The sequence below is a fragment of the Macrotis lagotis genome, chromosome 4, assembly GCF_037893015.1.
Source record: "Macrotis lagotis isolate mMagLag1 chromosome 4, bilby.v1.9.chrom.fasta, whole genome shotgun sequence".
NCBI lineage: Eukaryota > Metazoa > Chordata > Mammalia > Peramelemorphia > Peramelidae > Macrotis > Macrotis lagotis.
In genome coordinates this window covers 72946850-72971195 of record NC_133661.1, presented here as the reverse complement: position 1 = coordinate 72971195, position 24346 = coordinate 72946850, and the positions used below count along the sequence as shown (strand labels likewise).

The window sequence follows — 24346 nt, the reverse complement described above, 5'->3', positions numbered from 1 at the left end:
GGCTTTCATTTATATTTTTACTTTTATGTTGAAAGATTCTAGAATGATTACTCAGTCATGTGATCTAATGATAAAATTATCTTCAGAGATATGGACTTGGGTGTCTAAGACTTGTGGTTTGGGAGTAGGTCAGTTAATCTCTTCTTATATGACTTATACGGCCATATACTTGCCTGGTTCTATTCATTCTATGACTTCCATAATATACACATCTATAAGTGCCTCTTATGTGCTCATGCAAGAATGTTCTGCTGTATGTCACAGATCTTTCTGAACATACCTTGAGGGTATGGAACTTCATCCCATTTATCCTTCCTTATACCTCTTTCATTGTCTAGGACTTTTGTACCTAAGGAGGTATTTATAAATGATTGTTAAATTGAATCAATTGAAATGTATTTTACCTCAAGTAGAAGAGGTGACTAGGGATCAGACAGTTTCTTTAATTGAGCAATTCCCAGTCTAGAGCTATTGAGAGCTTAGATTAAACCTGAGAGGTATCCAGGGTAGGTGAAAAAAACAAAAGTCAGGAAGTCCTCAGTTCAAATACCACCTCTGACAGCTACTGACTCTGGAAACCTGGGCAGTCATATTATTTCTTGGTGACCCAAGAAACTCACCATGACCAGAGTTGCCATGGCATGCACTAGAATGCACTAGAAATAAAACATAAATTGGGGGAAAAAATCACTATTTGAGATAGTAAATTAGTGGGAAGATTTTTTCCATGATGAATCCCTATATGCTGTTCTTTATATGTGTGTGTATATATATATACACACACACATATATATGTATATATATATGTGTGTGTGTGTGTGTGTGTGTGTGTGTGTGTGTGTGTGTATGTTTAATTATGGATAACTTTGGACATGTCACAATTATATTCATAGATTATATAGAGTTGATTTTGTAGTTTGGGGTATGAGCATCCATATTTTGGGAAATCAGCAAATGCTTAAAAATCAGTGCTTAATTTATTGCCTTGTTGATTATATAGATTTAAGAAAGTGAGGGATTATATGTAAATACTACAAATTATACTTAAAAATATGTTGTGTATTAATTCTTTTTCTTAAAGACCTGGTTTTTAAACATTTATCAGCATATCCCTGATATAGATATGATACAGATAAAGATATAATATAGTTGCAAATATGTAGATGGATATAGCTATCATTTGGCACAGTGCGCCAGTGTTTATGATGATGCCTGGCACATTTTAGGACCATAAAATATGCTTGTTGACTTAACTTGCATATATGTGTATATTTGTGTATACAACATAAATACAGATATAGATATAGAGAAGGATAGGGCCTGGACTGATCAGGAATTTCAATGTTGTAGGGAGTTCTCTGAAAACTTCATATATGTGCAAATATACATACTTATGCATATATTCATAGATGTTGATGTTTGTATATGTATATATCTATAATACATAAGTATCAGAATTCAACAGTTTCTGTAGTCTTATGTTCCTTCTTTTCTTGCCCTCAAATAGATTTTTAAAGAATTTTTTTGTTCCTGAAGCTAGAGGACGAACAAAACAGAATGTATTATAAGAAAAAAAAAGTGTTTTTAATCTCACAAAAAATGTAAAAATCCTCCTCCTGTCAAATAGCAACATAGTTGTCCAGAGTGTAAAAACATCTTTACAGCATTTTTTTAAGTTTTTTTTTTTTTTTGCAAGGCAATGGAGTTAAGTGGCTTGCCCAAGGCCACACAGCTAGGTAATTATTAAGTGTCTGAGGCCATATTTGAACTCAGGTACTCCTGACTCCAGGGCCAGTGCTCTATCCACTGCACCACCTAGCTGCCCCCTTTACAGCATTTTTAACAGCATTTACTATCCCACTCTTATTGCACCTTTAATAAGGAAGGGGCAGATGCTTCAAAACCCAGGATGAAATGAAATGATGCTCCACAGAATCAGGTTCAGATTGTTGGAGATATTGGGGGAGGATGGAGAGGGGGACAGAGATAAAGCTGAAAAGCAGCTTGGATTTCAGTATTCCAATGGTGGGACTAGTCCAGAAGACAGAGTAGTTTCACCTCTTAGATCTCCAATGTTGCCACTGACTTGATGGTAAATCAAAAAAAGAAATTATTACAATACCAAGATTCTTATATGAAAGGAAATGCAGGAATAATAAATACATCACAATTCACACATAAACTTGGGTCACACTCCCCCATCCATTCATTCAGCATTCATTCAATCAGTATCTCTGTAGAAGAGTGGACACCCATTTGCAAGCAATCTGCCAAGAATGCATTTGAGTGAGGAAAACCCATGAACTTGGAGTAATCCATCACTCTCTAGCAATAAATTTCAATATTATCTTTCTTTCTCAGGAAACATCTCTAAAAGATTCTTGAACATGGCTTCTAAGGTGAATTGATCCTATTCCTGCTAAGTTCTTGATTTCCACTCTGCTTCTCACTCACTTTCTCACTGAGCTTTAGATGATTTCTCTAATCCTCTGCCTCCCAGTTGCTCCTTCATTAACCTGGACTCATTATAGGTGAACAGAAACAACAGATGGCTCTCTTTCATACATCTGAAATCTGTCTTTTTGTTTTTTTATATGTATAGTTTCAGAATCTGTGTCCTCTCTGACAATTATTTTACCTTGTCTTAAGCCTCATAATAAAATTCTCAACTTCCAGCTATGATCAAATAAATCATGGAAAATTACATATATATATATATATATATATATATATATATATACTATGCTTCTCTATTTGCTCCTATATCCAAGCATGTGTCACATTCCGAATGAGCAACTGCTGTCACATCACTCTAGGTCAGAGGAATTTCTCTGAGAAACTCTTAGCAGACTTATACCTCAAAGAAGTGAACTCTCTAGATAGACAATACTGCCACTATTTTCACCCAAAACCAGACTCATTACTCACAATATTTAGAATACACTTAAAAGATTGTTTAGTGCAATTCCTTTATTTTATAAATAATAAAACTGAGACCTAGAGAGCTTAGGTAATTTGTGTAAGAGCAAACTGATTTGAACCAAAATCTCCTATAACACAGCCCACAGGGATTCATTGTACTGTGGTGGCAGTTTGCATATTTGTAGAGAACTTCCAATTCAAAAAAGATCATATAGTCATTTGAGTATTTGAACATGAAGTGTCTATCACTTTTTATATTACTTTGGGTTGTTAATTTATTATTAATTAAATTAGTTAAACCATTTATTGCTTTCCTTCTGTGAGTTTAATACTGTGGTCAACTCTGGATGAGAGAAGAGGTAGATGCAATCAAGAAGGAAATAACAGGACCTTAGAAAAGAGCTGAAGAGAGAAGGCTAAGACCATGTTACTTCTGTTTTCATTGAACTCCAGTAACTCCCTATTATCTCTAAAATAAAATGCTCTCTTTGACATTCATAAGTCTTTCATTATCTGACTCACTGATACCTTTCTAGTCTTCTTATGCCATACTTCCTCTGGACCTTTTTGAGGCTTTAACATTGGCCTCCTTGCTGTTACACAAGCCATTCCATCTTCTGACTCTAGTTCTTTTCTCCACCTGATTTCCACTGCTGGCATGCTCCCCCTCTTCATCCTATTCTTGTTGGCTTTCTTGACTTCCTTCAAGTCCCAGTTTAAAACCTCCACTTTTCAGGTCTTTTTAATGCTAGTATCTTCCTCTCCCCACCAAGATTGTCTCTAATTTATTTTACACATAGCTTGTTTGTACATACAGCCTCTCTCCATTAAATTGTAAGTTCTTCCAATCAATCAATATCAATCAATCAGTACTTATTAAGTGCCTACTATATCCTAGGAACAGAGTTAATTGACAAAAGGCATTCCCTGCTCTCAAAGATTTTGCAGTCTAATGTGGGAGTCCCTCTTTGAGGGCACAAACTGGTTTTTAACTTTCTTTGTATCCTCAGCACTTGGCATAGTAACTGGCACATGGCAGGTGCTTGTTTACTTAGTTTGAAATGATTCACTATGAACGATTTCAAGTATCAGTACTTTGCTTAATGACATATATAATTGAGTAGAATTCAGAATTGAGTAGAACTATAGTATTTCAAAGTTGGAAAGTCTCTCAGTGGCCATCTTGTGCCAACTATTTCTGGAACAAAACTCCATCTACAACATGCTCCAGGTAGGAGGAACTCATTACCTCCTAAGATGGCACATTTGACTTTAATTGAACAGAAGTTTTCCCCTCTCTTTCATCAAACCTAAGTTTGCTGCTTTGAACTTCCATGTGAGGCAGCTAGGTGGCACAGAGAATAGAGCACTGACCCTGGAGTCAGGAGAACCTGAGTTCAAATCCGAACTCAGACAGTTAATAATTATCTAGATGTGTGACCTTTGGCAAGTCACTTAACCCCATTACCGTGCCAATAACAATTATCAAAAGAGACCCATCCAATGTTGAAGTTAGGGACTATTTTCACCTTTGTCTTTGCCTTCCCACCACCAGTGGCATGCCTGATACATAGTTGGCAGTTCATAAATATAGGCTGATTGATTATTTATTGCTCTTGCTGTCTCTCTATGGTAAAGAAAAAATTCACTATCCTTTCCCATGAAAACTTTCCAGATCCTTGGACACAGCTAGCATATTTCCTTTGAGGTTTCTCTTCTCCTTATCAAACATCCCCAATTCATTCCATTAATCTTATATGACATGTATATGAAGCCCACTGCCATTTTAGTTGTTCTCCTCTGGATGCTTTTCAGTTTATCAATGCCCTTCCTACATAGTAATGCATGGTCTGACCAGTGTAGAATACAGAAAGATTATTACTTCTTTAAAGTATGTATTTTCATTGAAATTCCACAGGGTTGGAAACTGAGAGAGCTAGTGAATCTAGGTCTGAAGCAAATGCTCAGAATTAAATTGTTTCATTAATAGGAATCTGGAAGATGGTTGAGATTTGAGATAACAAGATCATAATACCCAAAACAGCTATTTGAACTTTATTTCAACTTAGATTTAACTTTACAGATAACTTCCCTGCACAAACAAGATTCTCTTGAGAAACACTGAATGCAGGTAAATATCATTGTCCAGATTAGACTACTTAGCACAGACCTTATGAAGAATTAGGTAATCAAGCAACAATTTCTGTTTTCCTAAACATAAACATTCCCTTGAATTATGCTTCCAGTAAAAGTGCTTCTGTGGGGCATCTGGGAATTAAATCCAGCATAGCAGTCACAGATTCACTAGATACAGAAAATGAATTATAGTATTAGATCATAGGACTTATCACATTGGGACTATGAAGGGTTTCAAGTATCAGTACTTTGCTTAATAACATTATATATAATTGAATTTTGGTATCCTATACACATGTTGTTGAAATTCAAAAACATCCATTTAGCTGATGACTTGTAAAGCCTTAAATGGATAAATTCCTTCTCAAAAGTAGAGACTTTAGGTCTTTCTTTCTTGGGGACAGTAGCTGCTTTGCAGATATTTGTTGAATTGAGTTACTGTTCATAGTCTTAACAGATTACAGTTTGGCATACTTCATATTTCACTTCTGAGCTAAATTATCCAGAACTATAAAACTTTCTACTGTGCTAAAATTCTATTGTGGATGGGCTTTACTAACCCTCTTGTGGACTTGTATCTTCACTACCAGGGAGCTGGCTGGTGGTACAGTGGATAGAGTGTTAGACCTGGGAATCAGGAAGATCTGAGTTCAAGTCTGAGCTCACACGTTTATTAATTGAGTGACTTTGGAAAAGTCACTTAATTGTTCTCTGCCTCACTTTTCTCAGCTATAAAATGGGGATAGTAATAGCTCCAACCTCTCAGAATTGCTATGAAGATCAAATGGAATGATGATTAAAAAGTGCTTAGCAGAGTGCTCCATATATGGGAACTGTTTAATAAAGACTTATTTCCTTTCTTTTCTCCCTTTCTCCACCATTCTACCTCTAGCTCTGATTTCACAATGATAAGGACATTAGTAACAGAGCTAACACCCTAGTTTAATTCTACAGAGGCAAAGAAATGGAGTTATTATTCCAAAAGGGCAACATTGCCATATAACTTTTGCAGTTATGGGAGAAGAACAGATACCAACAGGGAACAGCAAAAGTGTGTGCTTTCTAAAAAGCCTTACTTCCATTAAAATAGGTAGGTGGCTTCTATATTGATTGAAAGGTTGCCAAGCCACTTGCTACTGAAATTTATGTAGAGTTTTTAGTCAGGGTCAAATTGATCCTAATAGAAGACTAACTATCCTGCTACTAATGAATCAATCAGGGCCACAGAAATGTGGGTCCTCTCTGATTGACCTAACAAAGAATCAGGTATCAAGAAATTGAAAAACTTAACTATACCTATGTCACTGGTCAACATGGCTGATCTCTGAAACAGTTCAACCTTATCCTGTAGGCATTCTAGGACCCAGAGTCAACCCAGGCAAACCGGTTTTCATGGGCTCACTATTTTTCTAATGCTTTCTCTAAATAGTCCATATAAGCAACTCATCAAGGTTTGAGAGGAAGTAGTGAATCACCTCCAACTATTAAGAGACAGTGGAAGAGATCTAAAAACCTTCTAGCTGGGAAAGGAAGGAACCTGTATATATGAATATATGACATTCTACCCTGAGGAATGTCATTAGCTTCCCTTACAAACATTCAAACTAATAAAACAAAACAGCATAGAACAGCTATTATTTACATATCAGTGAACATATATAAATGATTCACACGAATTTATCCGTAAAGACAAAAGAATCCACTTCCATTTTTTCTAGTACTTTTCCCCATCTTTCCATTAAGAGCAGATGTCAATGTTAAGGGCTCATTGCCATGGTTCTATCTCCTCTTTGCTAATTGCAGTGGTTCTTCTTGGTTCATAGTGGTTTCTTTCTTTTCATCAATGTAACTGTTCATTCTCCCCAAATGAGGGGTCATTAGTCTTCTTTAAACCTCTGAGGTTAGGATGTCCATAGGCTTGGGTTATTTACTTTCATTATTCTCAGCAATCGCCCCTTCTTTCTAGGAAATGGCACCAAACCTGTCCTGAAAACAAAAGATTTTTTTTTACCATTATTGTATCAAATACCTACTACTTCTCCTGCTCAAATGAGATACTTTTTCCACTCCTGAACAAGTTAGGGTGAAGTTCTCATTCCCATGTGGGGTGCTCTCTACGTGCTCTGCATTTCTCATTGAGTTTTGAGATCCAGAGCTATTCTTTCATTCCCCTTGTTCTCATTCCCTTTCTTCCTCCAGTACTTCTGAATGATAGCATGGAAATTAGCATCTTTAAGAAAGCACTGGAAAAATAAAAGAGAAGGATCAGAGAAAGAGGTTGTTCCTGGAGAAAGCACAAGTTGGAGACACAAGTAGAATGTAAGAGAAATAATACCTCATTCTATTCTCCCCCAAGTGAAGGGGGAATTTATATAGCATAAGAATCATGAATCAAGGGGCAGCTAGGTGGCGTAGTGGATAAAGCACCAGCCCTGAAGTCAGGAGTACCTGGGTTCAAATCTGATCTCAGACACTTAATAATTACCTAGCTGTGTGGCCTTGGGCAAGCCACTTAACTCCATTTGCCTTGCAAAAACCTAAAAAAAAAAGAATCATGAATCATGTCGAATAGAATTCCTTACAGTTAGTTTTAAATAGACTTAGTTATCTACTTGCCATACTCCCCTAAATGCTCTGTAACAGTAAACATCATTAACTAAATACTGTAGATAACATGCTTGTTTATCAATGGCAGGACATTGTATTTCAACTAGTACACTGGTTATACATTCCAGAAAATTCTATTGTAGTTTAAAGTCACATAAGAACACTGTCATCCCATCTTTTCTGAGGGAAGTATTTTCCCTTCACCCATGGGCTTGTAGCCCCATGTCTGCTATCAGTATTGCCTAGGATATCTAGGGATATCTCCTACCCTTAGAGGGGATATAGGTATATAAAGCACTTTGAAAACCTTGAAATGTTAGGAAACATTGTTGTTATCACCATCCTTCCTTTCTATGATGCTAAAACCTTCTCATATCAAAACAAATGTTCTTTCTTTCAACCAAATAGAAACTGGCAAGGAAGGTGAGCAACCTGAAACTCTAAATCAAGGTATATCAATATCCCGGTCTTATTGATTCTTATTGGACTAATAAATGACCGTGAGAGGGCTTTCTCAGTGGTATCCAAGAGAGCTTTTTAGGAAAGTCTATTGAGGTCCATCTATCAAGAAAGGGACTGCCCAACTTGAAGTTATTTGGCAGCAGATTTTGTGGGTAGTGGCTGTTGTAGAAGGGGTAGTTTTTACCAGGTGCTTTTCTGTTGAATAAAAAATGAGCACTTATCTTGTGGGGGAGGAGGGGAAGAGAGGGGAAGTCTACTTCAGATAATATGCAATTCTCTCTGGGGTACATAGATCCCTGATAGTGCAACTCTGAAGAATTGGAATCCCATTTTCAAATATGAGGGTGATGTAACATCAACATTCCTGTGTCCTATTCATTGATCGGTTGCTATCATAATGGTATTACCCAACTGAACTCTCGACATTTCAGGACTTGCATGGGCCAGCAATTGTATTTTGCTTTCATTCTTGAAGCCTAATTCAATTTGTATACTTTATAGGACTCTTTAAGGAAAAAAAACTTCTCTCTCTCTCTCTCTCTCTCTCTCTCTCTCTCTCTCTCTCTCTCTCTCTCTCCCTCTCCCTCTCCCTCTCCCTCTCCCTCTCCTCTCCCCCTCTTCCCTCTCCCCCTCCTCTCCCTCTCCCTCTCCCTCTCCCTCTCCCTCTCCCTCTCCCTTTCTGTTTTCTGTCTCTGTCTTTCTCTGTCTCTCTCTTATCTCTCTATCTCTCTCTTTTCTCCCTACCTCTCTCCTCCTTTCTTCTCTTTCTCACTCACTCATTATTTTTCTCTCTTCTTTGTAGCTGTCTCTCTCCCTTTTTCCCTATCTCTCTCTCTCTCTCTCTCTCTCTCTCTCTCTCTCTCTGACATTGTCTCTTTCTCTACCTTTCTCTCTCTTTTTTCTGTCTCTATCTCTGCCTGTCTTTCCCTCTGTCTCTCTCTGATCAGCTATCTGTCTCTGCCTCTGTCTCTCTGGGTCTGTCTCTGTTTCTGTCTGTCTGATGTGTCTGCATAAGAGGATTTAACATCTCTAATATACAAACTTTGTTTTTAGACTTGGAATCAGAAAATATGTTTATACTATCATGGTATAGTTACAATTTTACCTGGAGCATTACATAAATAGAACAGTTTTATACTTTATTCTCAACCTGTTGTGGGGCTTTTTGGTGCCCTTTCAATCAACCACTAGCCAGGTGTCTCTTTAGTTGATTATAAAATTCTCCATGTGCATTGAGATTGGATTGAACTCAGAAGCTGGGAGAACTCCTTTCTGGAATCCATCACAGATTCTTGGTTGCTCCTTAGACAACTCATTCTGTTTTCATTGTCTCCATTTCTCTATGTAAGCTGAATACCTGATTATACCTCCTTTTTTTGTTTTTTGTTTTTGCAAGGCTGTGTGAAGTACTCATCCAAGGTTACACAACTAAGTAATTAAATATCTGAGTCTGGATTTGAACTCAGGTCCTCCTGATCCCAGGACCAGTGCTCTACTCATTTTGTCACCTAACTGCCCTCGTGGTTATACCTTTTTGACAAGGATGCACTAGCAATTATAAAACAAAATCTTTCTGTGATGCCATGGAAAGAACATTGGATTTGTTATCAGAAGATATAGGTTTGAACCCAGCTCTGGCACTTACTACTTATGTGACTTTGGGCAAATCATTAACCTCTCTGGGTCTCAGTTTCCTAGGATCATAAATTTGTGGCTAGAAAGGATCTTAGAGACCATCAAGTCTAACCATCTCATCTTACAGAAAAGGAGACCAAGGCCCAAGGGAGATTAAGTAATTTAACCCAGATCACATAGCTCATAAGTATTTCAGGCATGATTTAAACTCAAGTTTTACTGACTCAAAGCCCTTCAACCAAGAGATATTCACTACTCCATCTAGCTTCCCCCATTTGTCAAATGAAAGAATTGAAATAGATGACCTCTGACATCCCTTTCAAGTCATAATCTATGAGTTTATGAAGACAAAATGCTATTTGTTATAAGAATTAGATCATATGTAAGGCTAAACAGGATTGCTGAGATGACTGTTAATACTATAACTTGTATGAGGAATAGAAAATGAAATTGATAAAAACATTCTACTTTCTTTTCACTGAAGAGAAAGGAAAAACCCTAACATTCATGAATTTATGAAGGAAATAGGGTTATATCAGTACAAATGACTCATGATAATAGGATACCTCCTTTAAGAAACTCTCATGTAAATATATCATTTCTAGGACTCTCAAAAGGAAAACACACCTTTTAATTTAAGGATATTTTCAAATTGCCTTATGAGTTAGTAATGATAACCACATAGCATTTTGTTAGAAGATTAAAGTTTAGGAGTCATCACTTGTTTGGCATTCATGTCATTTTGACCTTCTGTTCATTGGTGGTCTCTAGGATAGTAGAGGGTTAATGAATGGTCATTTTGAGAAGGGTAAATTTGTAGTTTATGTTTATAAATGTCCTTTTCACTAGTGCAGCAGCTAAGTGGTACAATGGATAGAGGACCAGGCTTAACTGAAAACAGGGAGCTCATCTTCCTGAGTTCAAATCCAACCTTAGACACTAACTAGTTGTCTGGTCAAGTCAATTAGTCCTATTTGCCTCATCTGTAAGATGAGCTGGAGAAAGAAATGGCAAACTCCTCCTCTATCTATAACAAGAAAACCCCAAATGAGAACACAAAGAGTTAGGTACAACTGAAACTAGCTCTTAAGTCACTTTGAGAAATACATTTGATGTTCTGAATGTCATAGTTGGATAAGGTCAGAACTCACATAAACTCCCAGTCATCTCTACAGAACAATTTGCCCTGTATCTGTCTATTACTGCAAGAATGCAAATGATACTTAACATCACAAAGTCCAGCTTAGTCAGGCCTGCAATAATATACAACAGAGCAGATGTATCAAATGTTTGGCCTGTGGTCATCAAAATGGTATTAATAAGATTAAAATGTAATTGGGTAATTCTTAACAAAACAATTTTTTAAAATTGATGTTAAATAATTTTAGTAGTATCTGACTCTTTATGATTGAATTTGACAAGATGGTGGAGTAGTTTGCCATTTTTTTCTCCAGTTCATTTTACAGATGAGGAAACTGAGGCAAACAGGCTTAAGTGACTTGCCAGAGTCACACAGCTAGAGTCTCAGACTGCATTTAACTCAGATCTATTTTGAAAATAATGTTAATGTATAGTTTTCTTTTTAAAAAAAAAAAACTTTTCAAGACAATGGGGTTAAGTGACTAGCCCAAGGTTACACAGTTAGGCAATTATTATGTGTCTGAGGTCAAATTTGAACTCAAGGCCTCTTGACTCCACGGCTAGTGCTCTAACCACTGTACCACCTAGCTGCCTGGAATTTATAGTTTTCTAAGTCAATATGTGGCTTAAAAGATCAATTTGATAACACTACACTAGACTGAGGAACCTAGAACAATGTGACATTGGTCTTTCCATTAAGATCAACTTCATAACTACCCAATTCAACAATTTTGTGTACAGTTCAGACTCACTTGTTTGTGTAAATGACATCTCAATTGGTCCAAATCTTCCTTTGACAAAATAATAATGAAAAAGAAGGAAAGTGGGCAAAAAGGCAGTGGAGTAAGTCTATTGTCTTTCATTGGCCATTAGGAATTTATTTTCAGTTAACCATGCTAGGAAAATGTAATTAAACACATGGTTGATAACCATAGCCACGGGTGCCGATCAGAAAAATGATTGTTGCTTCCAAGATTCCAGGGATTGTTATTACACATCTTTTACTGGAAACTGTATGCGCTTCACAACTGTGAACCTCCTGTGAGCTTCCTCATATTTTCAATCAAATTATTACACACTAGAAATATGCATAAGGGAAATTATTCTACGCACTTTATGGTATGTTGTTGCTGGTAGCGGTAATTGAAGTACCTTTCCCACTTATGAAAGTACTAATTTTATTTGTTTTTATTGCTTTTCCAGATGCAATTATTTATTTAGTGTGCTTTGGCTTTATTAAATTATGTTTACTATAGGAACATCATAAAAATGTATGAAAACAACACATCAGCCCAGCTAGCCCAGTGACCTGTATTGAGAAATCTAGTGTTATTTTTCATATCCAAGCATAATGGAATAACGTAAGAATAAACAGATAATCTCCACTACAAAACAATGCAATTTCCATGTAATAGAATAAAACACCTGGACAATATGATTTCATAAATCTTGGCTCTAAAATTTACATGAGTTGGGTGTTAGGTGGTTATTTTAGGACACATGGTATTTCTAAATGGAATCATTATAATATCAGATGTAATTAACCCAAAAAGCAGGCAGTAAACAGGTTTGAGTTGGTGAGTGAGAAATGGAAAATGGTTTTAGTAACAAAAGACAAGCAGAGCTGGGAAAAGAAAGAAAGAATAATGGTCCCATCCTGTGAAGTTTCAGAACTTTACAACTATAAACTGACTGGTTGGATGGGGGAAATCTTGGTGTTGGTCCCCAAGCCCTCCATTGCTTTGTACCAGGGCTTCATTCAGTTACCCACAGTTGGCATTCTGATTCACAGTTTGCTTTCTATTCCTACTGCAAGGAGAAAGATGGAAGCATGTAGCCCTTGAGGGCTTTTGATTTTAGTACTTTTTTAAAACTACAGTGAATGGATTCCTGATGCCCTAAAATTCAATGAAAACTACATAGCTTGAACATGTAAGGGCCCCTTGAGTTGTCCTGAGTTTTAACAACAGCACTTAAAAGCTAGGTGAATGTGAGCCAGAAAATGACAGCACCTCAGAAGCAAGCAAAAATAAAAAGCTCAGTTAGCCAGTGCATTCATGGAGACCTCATCCCCACCTCCTCCTCATCCTGGAATGCAGTTTTGTCATATCTCCTTTTCACAGAGTCCTTGAACTTGAGAATTGGAAGGGCTAGAACCATCCTTACTCAAAGGAATTCCCACTTTAATATACTTGACAAGTCTGTGTCCTAACTTCCATTTGAACACTCCCAAGGAAGGGAAATCCACAGATTCCATTGAAAAACAGCTGAATAACAATGACAATTGCCAAATTCTTCCCAATCCTCCTCTTCCTTTATAGCTTTTTTTTCAGATGCTACTTTCCTCTGGGAAATCTCTCATTTTTCTTTCACTCCTTGTCCCTAATATTCTTTTCATTCTCCATTTTATCTAGACCCCTTTGTCTAAATCTAGCCTTTTTCCCATCTTTGCTGCATATTGAGGTTATCTGTATGAATTAGTATGCCGTTAATTTCTTTGTAGCATATAATCTTATCAAAAACATGGACTATGGCAAATGTATCTTCACATCCCAGATCACTAGTGCAGTGACTGGTCCATTACAGATGCTTTGTAAATATTGAATCCAATGGATTTGAAAATTCTGATACTGACCTTTGGGAATCATGGGATCATAGATTTAGAGATAGAAGAGATAGTCTTTCAATGTCATCTCACCCAGACTGGCCCAGTCCCCACCCTCTTGAACCAATTTACAATTGAAGAGTTGGTGGTTCAAGGGACTTGTGCAAGATTAGGCAGGTAAATGGTGGTGGAACACACAACTGATCCCCATCTTCTGCCTCCAAAAACCAGAGTTTTTTGCTCTGCATCACTCTGCCTAATACCTCATTTAGGAAGCACGCATACTTCAGTCTGTTACTACAAAGTGATTAGACTGTTTTTGTTCTGTGAAACAAGCATGATCAGACCCATAACTTGAAAAGTCAGCCTGTCAATTAGTCAACAAGCATTTATTAAACAATTACTATGTGCAAGCATAGTGATAAGCACTGGGGATAAAAAGAGAGGTAAAAATATAGCACTCAAGAAATCCAAAAATAAGTGGGACAACATTCAAATATCTATGTTTGTATAACATATATATATATATATACATATATATATATATATTGCATACACATGTGTATCTGTATGTGCTCATAACACATGTACAGGAATTTGTGCTCTATCTACTATAGCATCATTCAGCTGTCATAAGCCCATAGTTATCTAAATTGCACTAGATGATTTCTTAGGTCTTTTCTAACTTTAAGATACTCTAATTATCAAACCAAACCAAATAATTCCATGATTTTGGTTCAAATGAAATCTGTGTTGAATATGATCTCAGAAGGAAGGCAATATAAATGAGAAAGACTGAAAAAGGCCTTCTTTAACATGGGATTCAAACTGTCTTTAAGGAATACAAGGAAGGCAGGAGATAGACATAGGGATGGATTAGAACAGGGCACTATGTTCTTATAGCATTGCCGTCAATATCGAGCTTTGGGGGATCCCTTTTTGAGGATTAATCTTTACTGCAACCTATTCTTCAAGGCAGTCTTTATGATAGCAAATTGTTTTCCCCAAGGGTGAATTTTCCCTATGGAGACAGCCAAAAGTCATTCAGAATCAGCTCTGCTGCATAAAAGGGTGAGACAAGAGGATCAAGTGCTGGGATCATTTGGGGTGATAGCTCACCAAGTGGTTCTGAACAAGGAGATCCAGAAGAAGAGGTTCAATCTTTGCTTAGACCTGGAATCAGGATTGTTGCCTTCTTGGAACACATGGAAAACTTTTAAAAGTTATGTGACTTCTTAGGGGTCACCCAGAAAAGCCATAGGAGAATGCAGTCCTCATGATTTGCTCTTCCTGGACCAAGAGGATGAAATCGGTGAATGGCATTTACAGGGAAACAAATCTCTGCTTAATACAAACAAAGAAGACAACAACAAAAACACAGCAACAACAAGAAAAACTTTCCAGCTCTTAGAACTGCTCTTTAATGGAAATGGTTATTTTGTGAGGCAATGAGCTCCCTAATGTTAAAGCAGAGGCTGGCCAACATCAGAAATGTCTTCAGAACATCAAAGTGAAGAATTGAAGAGAACTAGATCTCCAGGGCCTAAACCTGGGATCAGACCCCAATTCTGCTGCATGTTAATTAAATGCTTTCTGGGTCAAATCTCCTAAACTCTCTAAGCCTCATTTTTCTTATATAAAATAGGGACAGCATTTGGTCAATCTTCCTCACAAGATGTTTTGAAGAATATGCTTTTGAAATGATAAAACAGTATGTAAATGTGACTCATTATGTTGTTGGGGAAGGACCCAATGAAATTAAATGATATAAAAAGTATGTTGCCAATTTTAAAGTATTATATAAGTGCTAATGATCATAATCACCACCATCATCATCATCATACTGAACTGGGATTGCATTAGATGATCTCTCTAAGGTGTTTCCAACTTTTCCAACCAACGAACTCTGTCATTCAGGTTCAAATAAAATAATATTTGTAAAGTATTTATCACAGTGCTTGGAAGTATTAAATAGATGCTTATTTCCTCCCCATCTTCAGTCATGGAGGCAGAGCTCATATGAAAAAAAGGGGAATGACACCCAATTATGACTGTGATAAGTATTTTAAGGGTTAAAAAAAATTTGATTAATCAATTTGACTTGAGACCAATGCATGTGCTTTCAAGTATCAGAATGCTTTCATGTTATGTGTATAGTCAGCTGGTTAGATGCCAGATTAATTCATCTGGAATTGTGACTGCTGACATCTTGGTTCATAAAGTAGCTTCACTTGTTCGTCAAAGATATTAGGCATTGAGAACTTCTCCCCAGACATCTCCCTTCCTTTCTCCGACCCTTCCCCCCCCCATGGCTCCTCTTCTCAGGCCATGGGAGATGTCTTCTGGTGATGGTGCACTTTCCAAAAGAAAACAGTCATCTGTAACTCTGTTGTTGTTTTTGTCTTGCAGCCAAAAATCACGGAGGAAAGCTTAACATATGCAGAACTGGAGCTGATTAAACCGCACCAGGCTTCCAAGGGCCTCCCCACCAGCACTGTCTATGCCCAGATCCTTTTTGAAGAGAACAAACTGTAAACCTGCCTCCCAGACAGCTGCCTCCAGGGCTTTCCTCAATGTCTTATTTCATACTCATCAGACCCATTATTTATGAGAAACAAAGTCCTGATCTTTGTCCAGTTTTTTTTACCCTTTTGTGTTGTTGTGGGACCTTTTTCCAGTAGCATTCCCAGTCCTTAAAGGAGGCACAGGACTGACGCCCCAACAGAGATAGAAGATCCTCAGTCTCCCCAGGCTCTTCTCTACAGGGATTCATGACAGATTTGTCAATGTTCTCTCTCTCTCCTCTCTCTCTCTCTCTCTCTCTCTCTCTCTCTCTCTCTCTCTGTCTCTCTCTCTCTCTCTCTCTCTCACTGTCTCTTTGTCTTTCTGTCTCTCTGTCTCTCTCTCTTTCTCTCCCCCTCTGTCTTACTTTCCCTCCTTTTTTCCTTCCTTCCTTCCTTTCTTCTTTGTTTGTTTGTTTCTTGCTTTCTCTTTTCTTCCTTCCTTCTTTCCTTCTTTTTTGTTCCTTTCTTTTTCTTCTTTCCTTTCTTTTTTTCTTTATTTCTTTTTCCTTCCTTCCTTCCTTCCTTCCTTCCTTCCTTCCTTCCTTCCTTCCTTCCTTCCTTTCTTCCTTCCTTCCTCCCTTCATTTTCTTCTTTTTTCTGCACCAGGACCTTATCTGATTTACTTCTCAAATTCTGGAAGAGCAGAGATTTTCCTTCTGCTCAGTTAGACCCCCCCCCCCGAGGTCTTCCTCTTTCTCAGGACTTTGTTTTAAACCTAGAGAATGTATTTTTTACTTTTCCTGTACTGATGATATCAAACATATAACATATAAATAGAGGAAATGCCATTATAGAGCAAAGTATATGATGGTAGCTATGTCATCCTTGGTTTTCAAAGGACCAGAATCATGGATACAGCACCTAGAAGCTAAAATTGCATTTTGAAAGCATCTTCTTCTTTTGACTGATTACTATTCCCCCTGATTACAAGACCCTAAGTATCCTAAAGGATAAACCATGGGCTGAGGGTAAGCTTGGGGTGGGGCAGGTTTTATTCTCAAACTGACTGTGAACTTTGGCTTTTCTTGGTGCTTCCATTTTTCTATATGTGAAATGGAGATGAAATAACATGTTATGGCAGATAAAAAACAGGACTTAGAAAGACCTGAATTCAAGTCTGTCTCAGAAACATACTAGTTAACTATGTGATCTTGGGCAAATCACTTTAACTTCTGAATGCCCACAGGGGACTCTCAATGACTAGATGTTCCAGGGGTGTTGTTGACCCTGCATTGGTAGAGACAATTTTCATACTAGAGATGCATACACTGACAGAATGGTAGCATTGAATACTCCCTACCCAATCCCAATCCACACTGTTGTGAAGTCAAGTGAGGTAATATTGGTGTAGGGATTAGAATTTCTTGGCTGAGACAGTTTATATGAGTATATGGCATAATTATTTTTTAGCAATACCCTCCATCATAAGTCATTACTGCCACTTTCTCTTGATACCTTGGGACATTCTTCCCTTTTCAGCTGTGGAGCACAGTCAACAGTGATTGAGTATATGAACTGAAATATTGTAATATGTAAAGTTCCTCTGACCATCTTCCCTAATCAAAAGGAAAAATATGCTGAAACTCCCTCCTAGTCAAGCTGAGAGAAGTACTTCACCAAATGCTGAAGGAGTTTCTGGACCTGACACCAATATTCCTCTTTGCACAGAAAGAGGAAAGAGCAGGGACCTGTGACTTTCCAATCAGATACAAGATTTTCACAGAATTCATTTGCATAAACTGAATTCCTAATGTGATCTTTTTCTGAAGCATTTATTAATTTTGAAGGATTATTGAATGAATGTTGTGTGTGCTTGGGAGTGGGAGCTCCACCATGAAACATGTATATAATGTAAATAATATATTTTAAACAGTCTCTTCTGGTCCTCATTCTTTCCTTCACTAGCTAAAGAAAAATTCCTTGCCCTATCACTATATAAAGCCCTTGTGGAAATAAAATGAAAAAGGAAAATTATGAAATTTGAAGGAACTAAGAATGTTTAGCCTGGAAACAAGATCATTTAGGGGTGGCATGATAGCTACCTTCAAGTATTTGAATGGCTGACCTACACAGGCAGCCTCAAAGAGCAAACTCAGGAGTCTTGGATGGAAGACAACAATTTAGGTTTTATATCAGAAAGAAAACAAAACAAAACAAAACAATAACAATAACAATAAAACAACTTTCTGACAATTAAAGCTGTCCAAGCATGAATTGCCACAAGAACTGATGGATTTCCCTTCCTTACATCAGAGGATGAATCACTTGTGAGTTGTGCTGTAGTGAGGATTTATTTTATGCACTGATTCAGATTCTCTGAAAATCAGTGAAGATCTAGCAAAACAGAAGATTGTCTGAAATTCACACTTCCCCCCCTCCACACTTAGGTAAAGGAATCTTTCCACAAATCGTACTACACTGTTAGAATGACCATTTCATTTTCAACAAGGCAAGTTGAAGCCAGTGCCCAACATTTTCAGCCTATGGGAAGAAAAGGGAGGAGGGGTCAGGGAGAAGCAAATGGTTATCAACTAAGTGAGGGAATGGTGCACAGGTAAATAAGGTAATTGGGAGTTTGACAGAAGAGGTCAGAAATTGCAGGGTTTGGAAACAAAGAAGAATGAAAGGAATGCTAAGCAGCTTAGAGAAAGCTCAATTGAAGTTAATTGAAAATAGTATTCATTTGTAATGATTCAGGTTTAAAGAGCAGACAAGTTTTGAGAAAATGTTTTAATTATTAAAAAAAACTATAAATGATGGCACTGAAACTTCTCCATGACATTCCCTCATTTTTATAAGCATTCAGACATCTTTTGCGGTTTCCCAATGTCTTTGAAAAGTCAAAATAATTCATTGGCACTGTCCTATGGGGTTGGATTTAATTTGATATGACTATATGTATATCCCTTCAAAGCAATTCCTTTCAAAAGGGCAAGTGAAGGCCTTCTGGCCAAGTGCAATTTTAAATAAGAAACTTGAAAACCATGTTAATATTTCTAATCCTTTGAAAATATTCATCTCATTTTTATTTAATCCTTTGCATTTCCCCAATATTTATGAAATTTTATTATAGTTAATTTCATTTTATAAATAGGGAACCAATATTGCATAGTTCAGAGGTGTTAATTCTTAAGTGTTTAAGAAAAAGGTTGGTGTAGAAAATTAAAAACTACAGATCACCCTAAAGCATCATTTGAACTATGAAGTTCAACCTCAGCATCAGGTATTATCAAGAAAAAATAAAAATAAACTCTGGATTGAATGCATGAATAAATGAAAAAGCAGTTTTAAGCCCTATGTACTAGGAACTATGTTAAGTATTGCTTACTCAAGAATACATTTAAGGATGCAAGAATACAAGAAAGCTAGAAGTTGCCTGGCCTCTCAAAGCTTACATCCTAATTGAAGAAGTTAACACACAAAACAGTCAGAGCTAGAAAGGGGAAGGGAGTAATTTGGTCAGGAATGGGTAACTACACATAAGCATATAATTTTTAAATGTCTAGAAAGTGATATGGATGCTAGATTCCAAGAAAAATAAAGAGAAAAGTCAGCTAGCAGAACCAAGGATTTGAACGGACAGAGTCTACCTGGTTCTGGTGAGAGGAAGTTGAGAAAGATAGTCTAAGGGGGAGGTAAAATTATCTGAAAATGACTGAAAAGTGATGTGGAGGCTTGGTCTGGGCAAAATTTAATGAAAGTACTCAAATAAGAATCCAGGGACAGGTTTCAGGTGGTTCCACTGGAAGGAGATTGAGGAAGATTGTATGGTTTAGAAATAACTAGGAAAAACAATTATAGAAACAACAAATAACTATTTGAAAGGTAATGGCAGGTTTGAGAATATCAGTTATTCAAATGAGATTTCATATATATATATGTATATAATATAAAACTTTGCAAACCTTAAAGAACTATATATATATATATATAACTATATATATATATATATATAAAGAAAATAAAGAAATGTTTTCCTGAGATTCCACTAAAATAGAAGGAAAAAATATCTCCCTAAAACATATATTAATAAAACAGAAAAAGAAAAAATTAATGGAGTTGAGTATGCAATTAAAAATAATTCAAAAGTCAACAAGAAATCCAAAATAAGTACAAAAGGGAAAATCTTGAAAATTAGAGGGGAAATAGATAAATTAAAAAGTAAAAAGATTGTGAGTAGAAAATCAAAAGGCCAAAAAAATTTTTAAATGTTAATCATATAATAGAGAACTAATAAAAAGAACTATCACAACCTACAATATGGAATTATGTTCTAGTGAAACTAGGAATTTAAAAGAAATATTTAATATTCAAATTCACATAATTTGAATTAGAAAATGTATGCAAATTAATCAAAGAAAATGAAATTGAACAAGTAATAAAAGAACTACCCAAAGCTGGGGGAAATGAAGAGTGATGGGGAGGAATCTGATGCAGAAAGCTTTATCTCTAATTTCTTTCAAATATTTACTATGCATTTATATCACTTATTATTACTATGTAATAAAATTGACCTCAAAAATTGAGAAAGGAAGTATTCTACCAAACTCCTTTTATGATGAAAATATAATCTTAATACTTGAATCAGGAGAGGATGAAGTGAAGAAATTATTCATTAAAACAAAGTCAGATTTACAGTATGGATATATATATATATATATATATATATATATATATATATATATATATAGATGGTTCAACATTAAAAACAACATAATTAGTCATATTAAAAATGAAAACAATTATTTTAAAATTTTTATCAGACAAAAGCTAGCAATATTTGCAATGGTGAAACAATAGGTATTTCCCCAATAAAAAGAGTAAAGAAAGAAGCACTTCCTTCCTCACTATTAGGTGACATATTTATAAAAGTGTTAGTGGTAGCAATAAAGCCAATGGAATAAATTAAAGAAATATGCATTGATAAAGATGAGACAAAATCATTCCTATTTATTTCCTAACATCACAGTTTACTTAGCAAACTCCAAAGAATTAGCAAACAAACAAATGAGATGTTAGGACAAAAACTAAATCCACAAATCATCAGGATTTCTACATACTAATAACAAAATTCAAGAGAAAATAAAAGAGAAATTCCTCTAGAAATTATAACAGAATGCACACCAATCTGTTAGTCAATCTTTAAAGAAACACTCAAAATATACAAACCTGTTTATAAAATTTTAAATGTTTATAAAAAGAAATAAAGAATGACAAATACTTGAAGGGTAACTTTTTGCTTATGATTGGGTTGTACTTGTAGAATAAAAACCTTTATATCTAAATTAATTTACAGATTTAGTATTATAGCAATCAACCTACTGAGTGAATTATATATAGAGCATGAGAATAAAAAAAAACTTATTTGGAGAGATAAAAGGACTCTCAAGAGAAATGATGAAAAATGGGAACAAAAGGGTAATAATAACAGATTGCAATTTACATCAATCATCAAAACTCTCTGATAGCGATTTAAAAAATAGAAAAGTAGACCAGTGAAAAGACTAATTAAACTACAAGCAGGATCAAGTGAGAAAATATTTATTAATGCTTAAGTCAGAGCCTAACTCAAAGTAAAAGATTAACAAATGCTCAATATCCTTGTTTGATGATTTCTGTGGTGAACTACCAATTACACAAACAATAATCAATAACCTTTCCTTTCTTCTGGATCTTCCTTTCTTTTCAATCCAAAAATGTGCTATGATTCTAGAATGGAGACAAGAGATACAAACTTCTTAATAGTAATGATTGCAATTTCCAGGGCAGATAATGTGATCTTAAGTCTACATTCATAGGAATAAAGTGCTAAGCATCAGGTATATTTATGCAAGACTATGCAAATAACATTTTTCCCAGTCCTCTGTCTGGTCAGATTCTACCCAGAGAATGGTGTTCAATTCTGGCTACATATTTTAAGATGATCATTGATAAGCTAAAATGTAGCAGAGGAAGGGAGAAAGGGAAGGCACTGGGCTCTCATTTGAGCTTTACAACAATTCTGCAAGGAAGGGGTTATTACCACCTCCATTGTATAGTCAAGAAAACAGAGGCAAAGAGAAGCTAAATGATTTGACCAAGGTCATAAAGCCAATAATTGTCTGAGACTGGTTTTGAACCCTGTCTTCCTGACTCTTAATCTAGTACTATCTAATTTATCACCTGGCTACAAATTCCTCTTAATGATGAAGGACTTTCAAATCAGTTCATATGAGAACTGGTTGAAGAAACTGAGGTATTTATCCTAGACAGAAGACTTGAAAGAGTAGATGGGAACTTCATAGTTGTCATGTTAAAAGAGTTAAAATGTTAAATAAATGTTAAAAGAGTTTCTAGATGGAAGAGAGATTATTCAGTTTCTACTGAGGTCTGAGTTCTCAACCAGGAGCAATGGGTTTAAATTGCAAAGTAACAACCTTAAACTTGGTGTGGAGGACTTCTGGCCAAGATGGCGGAGAGAAGACAGGCACAGTTCTAAAGTCTCCTGATCTTTCCCCAGCTATCATATGAAATAAACCTCTTAACAGAAATCCGACCCACAAAACCCAGAAAAAAAAGCCAGGAGAAAGAACATCTTCCTCAGGATTTGTCTCCAGCAGCAGCATTGGAGGCATTGGGGTGGGTAAGTCTGGGCTCAGAGGGAGGATCAGCCCCAGATCAGACAGATTAGCAGCTGAAGTGGAGCTGGGAGTCTGAGGGCCTGAGAGCTGGACCTGCTGGGTCAGCTGTGGGGCTAAACAGTGGGGGCTTGAGTCAACTAGAGAGCAAAGGCACTGGTGTTGGTGCTGTCTTGCTGGAGCTTGCCGATAAAGCTGGGGGGGGGAGAGTTCTGGTTCAGGAGAGCTACAGACACCATCCCTGGGCTCCTCTGGTCTGAGGAACTCAGAGTCCATGCCTCCATTACAGCTGAGGCCTCTTCCTAGAACAAACAATTGCAGTCTACTTCTGCCTCAGGCCCAGGTGTGTGAGAGGAAGAACCAGCCCCTCTGACAATCCAGAGAGGAATGACCTCAGGCCAGAGTAAAGAGCACCATTGATTGAAGGCAAAAGAATTCAATAGCTCCAACTCCTCCCTTCAAGCAAAGGGAGAAGGCCTCAATCAAGGGCACAGACATTACAGAGAAAGCAACCAGCACCTCCTACTGGCCAGCCAGAAAAATTGCATCCAGTGAGTAAAGCCTTTAGCATCCCAAGCCCCTGTGAACCAGCCCCTCCCCAACTTAAGGTCTTAGCAAAATGAAGAAGGGTCAGCAGAAAGGTGGATCTGTAGAAAACTTCTTGGAAGGGAAAGACCCTAACTCAGAAAGACCTAGAACCTCTGAGGAGAATATGATCTGGTCTTCAGCACAGAAAGACTTTCTTGAAGAAATAAGGAAGGAGCTTAAAAATCAAGTGGAAAATTTGGGAGAGACAATTAATATCTTGCAACAAGAAAACAAATCCTTAGAAAATACAATTGGACAAATACAAAAGGAGAATAAATCTTTCAGATCCTCAATTGGACAAGTACAAAATGAGAATAAATTTCTCACATCATCAATTGGACAAATACAAAATGAGATCCTCAATTGAGCAAATGCAAAAAGAAAATAATTCTCTCAAAAACTCAATTGGTCAAATGGAAAGCTCTTACAAAAGTAGAATTGACCAATTGGAAAAGGAGTTGCAAAAGGTTAATGAAGAAAACTCCTCCCTAAAAAAAAGAATGGAATCTGCAGAAACTAATGACTCCACGAGACAGCAAGAGCCAGTTAAACAAAATCAAAAAATAGAAAAAATAGAAGAAAATGTAAAATACCTCATCAATAAAACCACTGACCTCAAGAATAGATCGAGGAGTGTCAACCTGAGAATTATAGGACTTCCTTAAAACATTGAAGAGAAAAAAAAAGCCCAGACATAATATTACAGGATCTAGTGATGGAAAACTGCCCTGATATCATGGAACTGGAGGGCAAAGCAGTTATTGAAAGAATACATTGATCCTCTCCAGAAAAAGAACCTAAAATGAAAACACCAAGGAATGTTGTGGCCAAATTCCAGAACTATCAGATAAAAGAGAAAATCCTGTAAGCAACCAGAAAGAAACAATTTACATATCAAGGAGCCACAGTAAGGATCACACAGGACTTGGCTGCATCAACATTAAGGGTTTGTAGGGCCTGGAATGAGATATTTTGAAGAAATCGAAGAATATCGAAGAAGCTTGGAATGCAGCCAAGAATCTACTATTGCACAAAGCTGAGCCTTCTCTTCCAGGAAAAAAGATGGACAT

The 24346-nt window shown here is 36.6% G+C and overlaps 1 protein-coding gene across 1 annotated transcript in view; it reads left to right on the top strand.

Annotated features, from left to right (window-relative positions):
- The window catches only part of VSTM4 (V-set and transmembrane domain containing 4), a 112627-nt gene extending 94457 nt beyond the window's left edge, over positions 1–18170 (top strand). Inside the window, exon 8 of the mRNA XM_074233122.1 lies at positions 15917–18170. Coding sequence (XP_074089223.1) covers positions 15917–16042 — 126 coding nt within the window. The 3' untranslated portion in view covers positions 16043–18170. The remainder of the gene's footprint in view (positions 1–15916) is intronic.
- Positions 18171–24346: the final 6176 nt, after the last annotated feature.